General features: G+C 48.4%; 1 protein-coding gene across 3 annotated transcripts in view; it reads right to left on the reverse strand.

Moving 5' to 3' along the window:
• Window positions 1–692: 692 nt before the first annotated feature.
• The window catches only part of TMEM39A (transmembrane protein 39A), a 44,705-nt gene continuing 32,228 nt past the window's right edge, over window positions 693–13,169 (reverse strand). For 2 of the 3 annotated variants that reach the window (XM_075905834.2, XM_006132871.3), the window contains exons 2-9: window positions 11,087–11,280; window positions 9,952–10,174; window positions 8,334–8,417; window positions 6,605–6,759; window positions 5,754–6,102; window positions 4,661–4,848; window positions 3,686–3,806; window positions 693–2,190 (exon numbers count right to left, since the gene is read on the reverse strand). In XM_075905834.2, coding sequence (XP_075761949.1) covers window positions 1,957–2,190; window positions 3,686–3,806; window positions 4,661–4,848; window positions 5,754–6,102; window positions 6,605–6,759; window positions 8,334–8,417; window positions 9,952–10,174; window positions 11,087–11,199 — 1,467 coding nt within the window. In that variant the 5' untranslated portion in view covers window positions 11,200–11,280 and the 3' untranslated portion in view covers window positions 693–1,956. The remainder of the gene's footprint in view (window positions 2,191–3,685; window positions 3,807–4,660; window positions 4,849–5,753; window positions 6,103–6,604; window positions 6,760–8,333; window positions 8,418–9,951; window positions 10,175–11,086; window positions 11,281–13,169) is intronic. The other variant, XM_006132873.3, reaches the window with a different exon arrangement.

The following is a 13,169-nucleotide window of genomic DNA, read 5'->3' on the forward strand; positions in this document are numbered from 1 at the left end:
CGCCTCTGAGGCAGTACTTGCCGGGGTTGTGGGCGTGCTCCTGCCGCCCTGGATCGGCGGCTGCTTTCTCTATGTGTCAGGTTCAGGCACGGGCAGCAACTCTGGTCTCAGCAGCTGCAGAAACACTGGCCCGGCCTGGTCTACCCCCTTACCCTGCGGTCTCCCTGACTGCAGAGCTCCCTCTACTTTTATACCCAGCCTCTGCTGGGAGCATGCCCAGCAGGGTCAGAGGGGCGGGGCCTTCTCAGCCAGCTGGGCCTGGGCTACCCCCTGTCCGCCCCGTCACAGTACTTAAAATCCAAACTTTAGATTCTTGATACCTCCACTCAAGATGCCTCTAACCCTGTAGGTGTCCAATGCCCACAGCATCTAAAAATCTGCCATGTACATAGCTACCTCAGTCTGGGCACCAGAGCCCTGGAAGGATCTTCACATCAGGCATGACCTTACTAGTCCAGATTGTGGGATCTGATCCAGTAGGTAGACAGGAACAGGGACTTGAACTGGGGCCTTCCAAGACCCAGAGGCATGGCTCTCCCTTACTAATAGGCTTGGAAGGGTTAGATTTTTATTGGTAAATGTTGATTTCACTCAACACGCAGAGACTAATGACAAAAATACGTCCAGTGATGGTAACTAATTTACAGATAGGCAAAATAAGAAAAATCTCTTGACCTTTGAGAGTTTGACAGAAGGATATTTTGACAGGTGGTGGTGGTAATTTGTGTGAACAATGCTGCGTTAACTTTCTGAATCAAGAGCAACTCTTACTAAATAATTCTGACAACCCCATAATTTTTCACCACTCTACAAATGTAAGCATCACTATTATCCAGTGAAACTAGAAAGGGAAATGAATAAAAATCAAATGCTGCCACGTCTATTTGCTAAGCCCTAGAGTCACACTCACTCTTTGGCCTAAATGACCTGTCGGTTATTTGGACAAAGTGAAATGGCATCAACAGGGAGGATGGATAAAAACCTTTGTCTCAGTATCCTAGAGCTCAGGGGTCAGACCGTTCTTGTGAGATGCGAGTTCAAATCTCTGCTCCATATCAGGCAGGAGGTGGTACTGAAGGAGGCCTTCCACATCTCAGAAGAGTGCTCTCACTCCTAGCTGAAAAGTTATATGGCACCACTATCAGTGTTTTGTGTAAGGAGCGAGGAATCTCACTGCAGAAGGTCCTGGTTATGAATCCTTATGAAAAGGGAGGTGTTTGCATTCCTTTGTGATGGCTCCCATGTCAGCTTGCTGGTTCTCATGGATCCCATTCTTGGGCACTAACACCAGGCTGTGGATTCTACTAGGCATCAGATGCTAACTGTTATGCAGCACAATGTTGAAACTAAGTTCCCTTTATGGATTTAGTCCTAGCTTCTGTGTTAAGCCATGGCATCACCATTGACTGGCTAGAGCAAAATATTTTTCCACTCTGTCACTAAAAGGGCATGTATGTCCCAGAGGAGCATATGCCTGTGAGCAAGGCTCTTGTACTTAGCAGTGAGAGAAATGTCTCTGGAAGTCCCCTGGTTTTAGTTCCCTTTGTTGATTAGTCTCTGCTACAGGGTCTGTTCACCTTTCCCTAGTAGGAGACTTCTTCTGCCCTGTCCCTTTGCTCCACAAGGGAGGACATCAGAGATGGTGGCAGTGCGATTCTGTGAGCAAAGCAGACACAGTGACCACACGCACAAGCCTGTTGCTTCACATAACTGTATGTATGGATATAGATATACGGTATATACACACTGATTTTATAGATTATATATAAAATAACACCTTGTTTATAAAGCGACATTTAATTGCCACTTGCCCCCTTCCCATCCCAAAAAAACAATAGTATACAAAATATAAAATATCTTAAATATTTATAAACAGCGCAAGAAAAAAATAGAACTGTACGAAAATAGTTTTTTTGAGGTTCCCTTCCCTCCCACCCCTTGGGTGCGTTTGGCAGGTTAATGTGCCTTGAGTCCGTAGCTGTTGAGGGGGTAGGAGTAGGCCCTGCCCAATACTATCCGGTCCCGGAGGAGCTTAAATAAGACATAGTAGTTGCAGAAGAGGATGAGGGCCATGGAGAGGGTGTGGTTCCACTTCTCCGAGCGCAGCAGGGAGTACAGCTGGTAGCAGACCACGCTGCCTTCGATGAGGATAAGCAGGTTGAGCAGCCGTAATGGGCGGTGAAAGAGGAACTGCAGAGGAAAAACAGCGTATTTGTGGTTTTCTCTGGCAAAGAAGCTGCAGGAGTGTAGTTGTAGCATTTGTAGGGCCTGGGGCATTGGATTAAATAATTTATAACGTCCACATCATGTGCTAGGCAGCAGCCCAGAAACATGCTCTGGGGTTGCTTGCTCTGGAGTGTGCCATTGTGCCAGGTCATAATGCTAAAGCCATTCTAGAGAACAGCCAAGGGGTACATGCTGCTGCTGTGGGCTTGAAACTGCTTCCATTTTAGCAGAGTGCTTTGAGCAGAAAGTCATCACCCCCCACCCCCCTCAGGGAACAAGCCAGAGGAGATTTTCCAGGGCTATAATCCCTTCTCTTGCAACCCTGACTGACAGGAGAGGTCGCTCTCTGCGGCTCAATCATTGGCCTTTTTGCTGCAATTAAAGAATAGTGCCTATTTAGGACGCAGCCACTTCATCCTGGGGGAGCTGAACTATTAAACACAGGTCCCCGACAGGTGCACACTGACCTAGGTGCACACTTCAACAAACAACAGGCTCCACCTCTCCCTTCCACTCTGCTGCACCAGCCAGGCTCTCAAAGTACCAGAACAACATTTTGAATGTCAATTCTTTCACTACATTCAGCAGCAGCTGGCCCCAGGACACATCTAGTATTAAACATCTGCAAGACTACAGCAGGCCACGTATTTAAAACAAAACTACCTGGCCAGAGAGAAAAGAAAGGTGACCTATAATTAGCAGGGAGGAAAGCTGGCCTTCTAGGGACTCCCAAAGCAACCTAACCCTCTTCAACTGTCTTCTTTGCTAGTCACTAGCCTGCAATTGTTTCAATAAGAGGTTTGGCACAATGGCTATGTTTGCACTGCAGCCTTCTTTGGCAAAAGCTTATGCAAATGAGCATATACAAATTAGTGGAATATTGCCTCGCTTCATTTGCATAATTAGCAGCCACTTTTGCACAAAAAACCCTCTTGCCAAAGAGCCATTCTTCCTGAAAAAATGAGGAAGAATGGCTCTTGCGCAAGAGGGGTTTTTGCACAAAAAAGGAGCCATCTACACAGCTCCTTTTTGCGCAAAAGCCTCTTGCGCAAAAGCAGCTGCTAATTAATTATGCAAATGAAGTCTGTCAATATTACATTCTGCGCTTCATTTGCATAAGCTTTTGTGGAAGAAGGCTGCAGAATAGACGTAGCCCAAGAGTGCTGTGAATCTGAAAAAATGTGTTTATGGCAGCAGTGGACCTCTGTATCTAATGCCAGTCTGCAATGTACGCTAGAGAATATTAGAGGACCCTAAAGAAAAGAGCAGGAAATTAAGAAGAAGGTAGGGCCGGCTATGTTGGATTAAATAATCTAATGTATTTCTTCTGCCCAATATTCAACTTAGTCTCATCACAACCTGTTCTGCTGCAGCGGGTTTCATCCCCTGCTTAACTCTTCCACCCCTCCGCACCCAGCCACCTCCCACTCCAGGATGACACATCAGAAGAGATACTTGCATAAAAGCGGGCGTGGGAGACGTCTGAAGGCACTGCTACATTATAAGGCCCCACTGCCTTGTACAGGCATCGACTGTGTCGCACCAACACGCCCTGTGGCCAAATGGTACTTTCTGACCAGCTGAGGAGAAAAAGAAAGACACGGTGCCATTAGCCTAAAAGAGGCAGCAGGTGGTGATGTGGAATTTTCTAGTTCAGCTCGAAAGCTCCAGTCTGAGGAGAGAATTTCAGTGCCCCTGCCCAAAGCAGGTGAATATCATTCCCTCCAGGGAAACAGAGGCACAGAGAGGTGACAAGATATCCATGGCAGTCTGAGACACAGTCGGGAATAAAACCAAGCAGAGCCTCATTAATGATGGTAATATTGTGACTTCCAGAGACCTCTGTGACATTTACCACCTCAGCAGGGCTGAAAACTCTCACCCACTGGGGCCCCCTGCTGTTCTCAGCTGCTCGCCTCACAGCTCTGAATTTCCACAGGCCCTGAAACCCTGAGGGGTCACAGGACTGGGGGTGGGTGGTGCTGGGCCACCCCACAGCAGGGCTCAGCTTTTATCCCTCCACCTCCTTGGGCTTCAGTCATCCTTCACCAGCCTCTCCCTCCTCCCCCAATATCTTTAGTAAAAATCACAGACTGGTCACAAGCTTCCCTGTATATCTGTTTACTGGTTGTAATACTGCCAAAATCTTAATCTTACCCATTAACACAACCAAGTCCAAATGGAACCCCCCCGCACAAGAACATTTTTGTATTAGTGTCAGTGGAGCTGTTATGAAACATCCCACCACCCGATGGTTGTAAGAGTGAAAGTCCTCACAGCCAGGAGGAAGCTGACAGTGCTCAGAGGTGGGAAGTGCTGGCCCTGGCAACACAGACAGAGCAGAACAGCCATGACCTTTCCGTGCAAAACTCAGCAGAATGGAGAAGCTTCCTCACTCTAAACCCAGCACAGACCCCTGCCAGCCCGCACTTACATGTGCTGTGGAGCGTTGCTGTAGGAGCCATGCTCTAACTTCTGCCATTTGCCCAGGTGGGCGGCTGATCTGTGCAGCAGGTCGCAGTACTTGGGGGGCAGCAGCTGCGTGGTGAGCATAACGAAGGCGTTGATCCACACCATGATGAGGTGCTCGCAGGACCAGCGCATGTCGTAGTACTGGGTGCTCTGCAAGAGACCAGGTGAGAGGTTAGCCCCGCTAGCACGTCACACCAGAGGGCACAGAGGGATGCTGTGTGTGCAAGCAGCAGACCAACTCCGGACTTTACAGGCATGCACTGCCAGGCCAGTGAGTTCGGAGGGTTACCGCCTAGGAGACACCTCAGAGTTCCTTCTCCTGGACCTAGAGGAGAGAGGGCAGGGGACGCTGCAGCTTGTGATGCGCTTGTGCATCTCCTCCCACAGCAGCGGCTACCGGAAGGGTAACTGAGCCATGGAGTGTACATAGACCAGGGTCGCTCCATGGATTGTGGAGCCCTTTCCCTTCGTGACAGCAGGTTAATGACCAGCCAAGCTCAGGGATGCTCCTGTGACTCCATAACAGACAACAGAAATTGGGCTGGCTGTGGAAGGCCCAATATTCCTGGTCAATAGATACTGAGCCTGGCGCAAACTGGAGAACCGAAATACAGCCCTGCCACCAAGACTTCTAGTGGAAGTCGGATCTTTGGTTCAGGTCCAGACTTCCCTGATGGCCCTGTTCTACCACAGGCAGAACCAAACCCCCAGATCTGAACACGCACACCTCAACTTTTGGCAAAACTTAGGAGGTGAACGTGGCAGCAGGTGCCCATTTGTGGCACGATCACATTTTATCTGTCAGTCCAGGGACTAGGATAGGGGTTAGTAAACGGGGGAGAGGGACCACAGGTGCATCACGTGTATGGCAATACCTATCCGCCAAACAGGAGCGGTACTAGTGCATTCCAGATGCAGCCACACTCCACCATCCAGGCTGCCAAAGGGGAGACAGAGAAAAGGGGATTAACCAGAAATCTGGCATGTCAACCACTTTGTGCAAAACTGAGAAAGCAGCGGCGATGGGGGAGGTGCCAAAGCTGGACAACAGGTACCTTCACAAAGCACAGCGGCAGGAAGGCCACATAGTAGGCACTGAAGAGGGAGTTGAAGAGAACCTCCTTGATCCTGCGGTTGAAGTCCGCTTTCAGGCACTCCACCTCATTGCGGATGAGGTCTGGGGAGAGGGGGCAACTGTGGGTGGGGATGGCCGTAGGGTTATTGAACTGTTCTTTCAGGGACTCCCGCAGGAGCGAGAGGAAGTCTTTGGGTTTGACCAGGCTGCCAACGCCTGAGGTACCATCGTCCACCATCTGATCCTGCACCAGGTAGCTGCAGTCCGTTGGGAGAGGCTGAGCTCTGCTGTCTTGATGGAAGCAGCACAGGGGAACATAGACACCGAACCTGTAGCAGGGGAGGGAAACCAGGGTGAGAGGGCTGCTGTCTACACACAAGCCCATATGCTGACACTGACACAAGCATGCTACAAGAAGATGCCCCACAGAAACTAGTGCTCATAGTTCAGGGCCCAATGGTCTCCTCCCTTCTTCCTGTAATGTGTAGCTCATACTTCCCTCTAAAATTCTTGGTTAAGAGACCCATGAGCCCACCCACAACCTTTAGAGGTTCAATAAACCCACTTCTTACCAAGAGTACATCCACCTCTCCTCTGCATGACTCCCGAGCTAATGACTCCCCTTCTCCTTCAGACACCTCCCCCTACACACTCTGACCCAACCAGGGCTCAGAAGCCAGGAGCCCCTCTAGCCACACACCCCTCCAACATGGGTCACCCATCAGCAGCTCTTCCTTGGACAACGTTCCCAGCATGGCTGAGGCCACATATCTCCCACCTCCACCGGGGCTCCTGGCCCTGTCCTTTCCCCGATGCCAGGACGCTACTCACGGGTAGCCCAAGAAGAGGAGGTTGAGCACAGAGTGGCTGCGGAAGAGATTGACCAGAGTCCAGCAGAGCACCCAACCGCACAGCGTGAGCAGCACCAGGCGCGCCATAATCAGTGCCATGTAGTGAATCACTGACGTTGCGCCCACCTGGGAGGCCTGCAAATTCAAAACCCAGAAAAAAGAATTACCAGTGCTGTCATGCTGATGCCAGTGTACAGCTGTGCGGCAGGCAAGGGGGGGGGGGAAGAAAGAGGGTCCCCACAGGACTCCTGCAGGAGGTGAAGTGACTGCTGCCCTCTTCCTCAGGAACAGAGATGCCCTTACATCAATGAGAGTGAGAGGTGCTGGTAGCTCTTTGGCTGGGACAATCCATAATAATAGTGACTAGTTAAGAGCCCCGCCTGAACCCACTGGAAGTGACGGGTGCTAGGTTATTCCCAAAACAGGGCCTTCTACAGTTGAACTGCAAAGCAGGAAACAAATATTTTGTTAGCCCTTTATTGCGCCGTGATGATGAGACACATTGCCTTTTGAACGTTCTCTCCCCCTACTCCACCGAATGGGCAGTCTTGCAAGGTGAAGATGCATTCACAAGCGACGAGTAGTCCTGTGGCACCTCATAGACTAACTGAAGTGTAGGAGCATAAGCTTTCGTGGGCAAAGACCCACTTCGTCAGATGCATTCACAGTTACAGTAAGGGAATTATTTGCAATCACCAAAGTTGCCAGGGCAGACTATATTAAGAAAAAAATTCTTAGGAGTCAGCAGTTGAGCAGTCCATGTAAGAAATGTCTGAGCAAGGGGTTTCAAGGCCCCATCGTCATAGAAATCCAAGAGCAGTCTAGGGGAGGCATTACTGAGGATGATATAGTACGGGGAAATGGAAGAACTGCGAGACAAGATGAGCTTTTGAGGTCCCACTTAGTCCTGTCACCAGCAGAACAGAGCAGGATTTTTCCCTTCTATACATTCTCTAGTGCGTTGTCTGACCTAGCTTTAACTCTCCTTGTGGACAGAGCTTCCACCACTTGTCTTTTCATATGAACACGGGAGGTCACTGTTGGCGGCCCAAGTGATCTTTTCCAGTTCTAACTTGAACCCACTTCTGCCCTCACATACACAAGATGCAATTCTCAATGAAATCAAGAAGTGTTGAGCTCAGAGGGCAGAATCACAAAGCCCCTCTTAGACTTATGAAAAGCAATAGGAGCTGAAGAAGAGCAGTTCTATCAGCTACTCACGCTTCCTAGTTCAGTAACTTCTCAGCCTTTATTTTGTACCCAACTTGGAATTAGCCATGACCTTGAACTCCCCCTAAATCTCTGACATTTCCCTTGTCCGGAAATCTCCTATTTCACTCTCCAGAACATCATCAGAATTTAGCTGTGGCTGAACAATCTATTCTCTCCTTCACTGCCTGCCAACTCAATTATTGCCATTTCCTTAGCTGCTCTTCCCACAATGCCTACAGTCAGATGACTCCTCCAAAGAACATAAAGGCCAGGTTGCTCCGGAGAGCTGCAAGGCAGGTTTAAGCCAGGGAGCAGCCCAGAGAAAGAGGGGAAGCTCCTCAGACACCATCAAAGCCGTGTGCTCAGCCCCTCACATCTGTACTGAGATGATGGATATTTGGGATGTTCCTCCCGACACAGAAGATCACTCAGCTCAATAAAGGCCTCTCTAGGACCGGTATCTAGCCGTGGTAGAGGAAACAACTGCAGAATGTTACCTCGGAGATGAGGGCCCACACCAGCCTCCGCGCCAGCATCACTGTGATGAATGCCGCCAGGTGGTAATCAATGAGGTGAAAATTCTAAAGGAGGGGAAATAAAAGGATTTCACCACGAGAAGGGACCAGTGATACCTAAGTAACTTGCCTGACGTCACACAGTCAAGCAGTATCAGGACTGGGATTAGGACCCAGGTTCCCTGACTCCAGCCTTTAAGCCAATAGACCATATTGCCTCAGGCTTCATGACAACAATCTTCCCACCCCCACCAGCTTGATTTGAGAATTGTCATCTCCACAGGCCACAGCTCTGTAGTAAAGTTAACAATAGCTGCAGTCGTGTCAAATTAGATACAAGCCTTGGGCTCCTGGGAAGCTGCCAGTACAGCTGTGAAACTGGCAAAGCCTGGATGCCTCTGACCAGAAGGAATGAGAACATTTGGCTTCTGAGTAGGGATGTGAATGGTTCACTAGTAAACTTCACCCTTAACGCATGAGGCTTAGTGGTTACGTTTAATTGGTGGAGGCTGGAGCAGCCCCCTGCTCGCCGAAGGCAGGGGGCTGCTCCAGTCCCGCAGAGCCTGCTGCGGGCAGAGGGTGCCGCAACCTGGCCAAAGCAGAGCCCGCCCACAGTGGTCTTGGCCCAGCGTGCCACAGGGAAGGTCGCTCCAATTCAACAGGAGCAGTCCAGCCGATAGCAGGGGGAACACTCCAACCTGCTGGCCCCCATTTAATTGGTTAACTGGTTAAACAAAGTTTAACCAGTTAACTAATTAAACAGGATTTTACGTGCCCACTTCTGAAAGGAGCAGAGATGAGATAACTAAGATAGATTTTACAAAAAGGGTTTAAGACAAAACATTCGTCACAGAGAAGAGCGGATCAGGCCTGTCCTATAGCTGAATTTCAAACAAACAGACAATTTCACTGCCAATAACGCTTACAGGTATGAATATTAAGTCAAATCAAAAGCCCATGTGCAGTGCTGCTTAACTGGAGAGGTGTGTTCTAAGGAGGTTTGTCTTCCTTGGAAACATCAGGTATAAGTCACTACCCAAGCCAGGATGCACAACCTGCTGGACCAACCCAGTCTAACTCAGCAGGGTTGTCAGTGCTTAAAGCTCTGATGAGCCGAATACACTAGAGATAGCTGTTGTATATCAGTGAGAGTGTTTGTCTCCCGCATCTATTCCCAACTCTACAGCTGATTTGCCGTGTGATTCTCACAGAAATTCCTGCTATCTTCTTCAATTGGTTTCGGTTGGTCTTCGTTGATTTCCACTCATAAGAGGTGCCACCCCGGGAGCCAGGAGTCTAACAGACCCTTTGCTCTATTCCAAAACCAAGGCGTGCACTAGAACTGGTAAATATCAGATCAACATTTTCATCTACAGTCTCCGCTAAGGGACCTTGCGGTCAACAAAGGGACTAAGTCTCTTCATCTCTCTACATCCCACCTCCTCACCTGTAAAATGGGGCTGCTACAGCCCTCCCAGACTATCAGAAAAAATATGAGGCTTTTTTCACTCATTTATGTCAAATGCTTGATGATCCCTGGGATTGAAGGAGAAGGTGAGGAGAAGATGAGACATGGGTTCTGTGAGGATGGGGAACTCACCAGAGAGGTGCAGGAGGCAGGGTGATTGTAGGGATACCACCAGACTGTCTTGTAGATATTGATGTACTGAATAAAGAGGGCCACTAGCAGGTAAATGAAGAAGAGGAATTCGAAGAGAAGGCTCCCGTCCAGTGGCAGGTCAGGGATCCGGCAGTGACGCACAGGCTCTGGGGTGATCAGGGCTGTGATGGGAGGAGCTGAGAGGCTGATTGCACTACCGTTCCTGAAACAGACAGAGGCCATTAATTGCAGGCTCAGCATCTTCTGCTGCCTCAAACTGTCTCCTATGGTTTTGGAATCATTACTGAATGGTGTGGGGTCCTGGGATTAAGCAAAGCAGAACGCCGCTGACTGGAATTTGCGTCATTCGCACATCTAGCATTGGGCAAGCAGATGCTCCCTGCTTATTTTAACACCTTTGACACCCTTCCCTGGCTTCTTCCACAGACAACAAGGTTATGTGTCTCAACTTCTCCAGGAGGTCAGCAATATTGTAACCATTTTACAGAAGAGAACTGAGGCATAAAGAGAGGAAGTCCAGGCTGAGGCCAAGAATATCAGGGTTCTTCCATGAGCAAATGGCTTCCCTGGCACACTCATGATTCACAGCCCCCAATCTTTGCGGGGGAAAATAGATAAGAACCCTGCCTTCCTAGTCTCTCTCTCTCCTTACACACAATTCTGTTCTAGCTTTCTTCCTGCCCTGCAGCAGAGGAGGATCCACACCTATGCTCTGACACAGTACAGGGATTTCCCAGTGGCACTGCAGAGAACAGAGTGGAATGGGCTAGTACTGCAAAGTGCTAGGGGAAATGGGTGCGTCAATGGCACGGCCAAAGGGACAACCTAGGAATACGCTTCTAACCACCAGACCACAGTCCTTCTGAGAGCCAAGAATAAAATGCAGCCGTTCTGGGTCCCAGTTTATGCTCTAACCACAAGACAAACTCCCTCCCAGTGTCACTGAACAGAACTCAAGGTTCTGGGCTACCAATTTGCTGCTTCGGCCACCAGGTAACACTGCTTCACAGAACAGAACCCAGGGTTCCTGGTTTCCAGGCTTCTGCTCTGACCATTAGATAACACTTCCTCATTGTATCACCGTGTCTTGCTGGCCATACTGCTTTCTCCTTACCTGTTTCTCAGACCAGTGCCGTTGCCACAGCTCCCGCCAACCAAAGTCTGGAGAGAAGGCAAAGCTGAACGGCTTAGCTGCTGCCGACTGGGTCCCCTCCTTCCACCGGGCATGACCAGGAACCAATCCACTTCCAGTGCCTCCAGCAGGCTCTGCCCTGAGACCCAGACAACAACCCCAAAGCCTTCCCAGCTCTGCAGGAGAGAAAGAAGGGGGAGGAAGGACAGTGGTATTAATTAAGATGAAAACTTCTAGTGACCCATCTCACAGTTGAGACCAGAAACCTATCCAGAAAGATGCCACATTTATTTGCACAGAAACTTGTGGCAAATCCGGAATACCTCAGGGTCACTGACCCTTTAAAACAATCTTGGGTCTCTCGTCTGCCTGAATAAATAGGATAGAACAGTAGCCTACGTGTTTACCTGTAAGCACATCTACTGGCAATGCCTATGCAAATGAAGTGCAGATTAGCATTTTGCTGTGCTTCATTTGCATAATTTAGTCAAGCCATTTCTGTGCAAAACCCCCTTGAATAAATTATGCAAACGAAGCAGGGCAAAATGCTAATCTGAGCCTCATTTGCATAGGCACTGCTGGCCTAAGACATATTAGCACTATGCCTAGGAGAAGCAACTGTATAAGTGAACTGTCAATGAACAGTATAACTTCCTGTTGGCTGAGAAACTGGACAGATGATCTCTAATTACTAAGGCTACGACATCTAAACACTGGGGCTATTTTGGGATACCGGAAGTATCCCAAAACAGCAATTCTGCATCTTTAAATGTGCCTGTTATTTTGAAATATCAGGCACATTATTCCAGTGTCCCTGTAACACTCATTCCACGAGGGTTAAGGAACAGGTCGGAATAGCGCTTTATTTCAAAATTTGGCGCTGTGCAGACAGTGCTAAATTTCTAAATAAGCCATTTCGAAATTACCTCAAAATAATCCATGCAATTTGCACTACACACATTGCATAGCTCATTTTGAGATAAAGAGTACTGTCTACATTGCCAGGAAGACTGACACTAGGTCGGTCAATCTTCCAGCGTTCAATTTAATGAGTCTAGCGGGGCACGCTAAATTGAATGCTGAGGTCACCCCCATCGATGCTAGTATGCCTTGCTGTCGCGAGGAGTAAGGAAAGTCGACAGAAGCGTTTCTCCCATTGACCTCCCGCAGTGAGGATGGCGCCCTTGCTTGGCTTCAGGTACGTCAACTCCAGCTACCTTATTTGCATAGCTAGAATTGCGTACCTTAAGCCAACCTTCCCCCGCAGTGTAGACCTGCCCTAGGCAAAGCAGAATTATGTTCTCTAGTGTAACAACAAGTATGAAATTAAGCTCTCTTCACTTCCACACAAGACATTGTGAGAGATGTGCCGCTTTCCATAATTTTCTAAAACAATTTTACAATAGTGGGTGGATAACGAGGCTTTGTGTGCACTAGACTTCAAACAGTGTCAGCTATTGACCAGTCAACAGCTAGTTTTAGCAAAACAGCACCTCCCTCTACATTGGCAAAGAAAGCCATTTTACTGTCTTGCTAGCAAGAGCCATGTTCAAAGACGTGTTCTTACTAAAATGGTTTGATTTCCAGAACAGACTGGGTCACAAGGTGTAAGGGGTGTGTGTGTGTGTGTGTCTATATATCAAGTGTACTGTCAGGTAAGAAACAAAAGTCTAATTGTATTAATCCCAGAAATGGGTCAATGCCTTTCACTCACTCTCTACCCTTTATAGAAGGATGTTTTAATACATGTGAAGTTATTAATTTATTTAAATTGAAAACAAGCATGTTCTTGCTTTTTAAAAAATGGATCCATAGAGACTGTGCAGCTCAGAAGATTAAAAGTACAAAGGTGAATCTTTCGGGCATAGCAGTCACCAATTCCATGATTGTTTTAAAAATATATCTATGACTTGTCCTTGCAGGATTTTAGTGGGTGAGTGGATATGATGGTTAACAGATACACAGACAAAGGTGAGTGGCAGCTGTAAACTGGAACCTCACTCCACATTGGCCCACTTTCCAGGATCATGGTCTTGAAGGTGAAACCCAGTCTAAAAGCATAATG

The sequence above is a fragment of the Pelodiscus sinensis genome, chromosome 1 (genome assembly GCF_052426305.1).
Source record: "Pelodiscus sinensis isolate ZL-2025 chromosome 1, ASM5242630v1, whole genome shotgun sequence".
NCBI classification, from domain to species: domain Eukaryota; kingdom Metazoa; phylum Chordata; order Testudines; family Trionychidae; genus Pelodiscus; species Pelodiscus sinensis.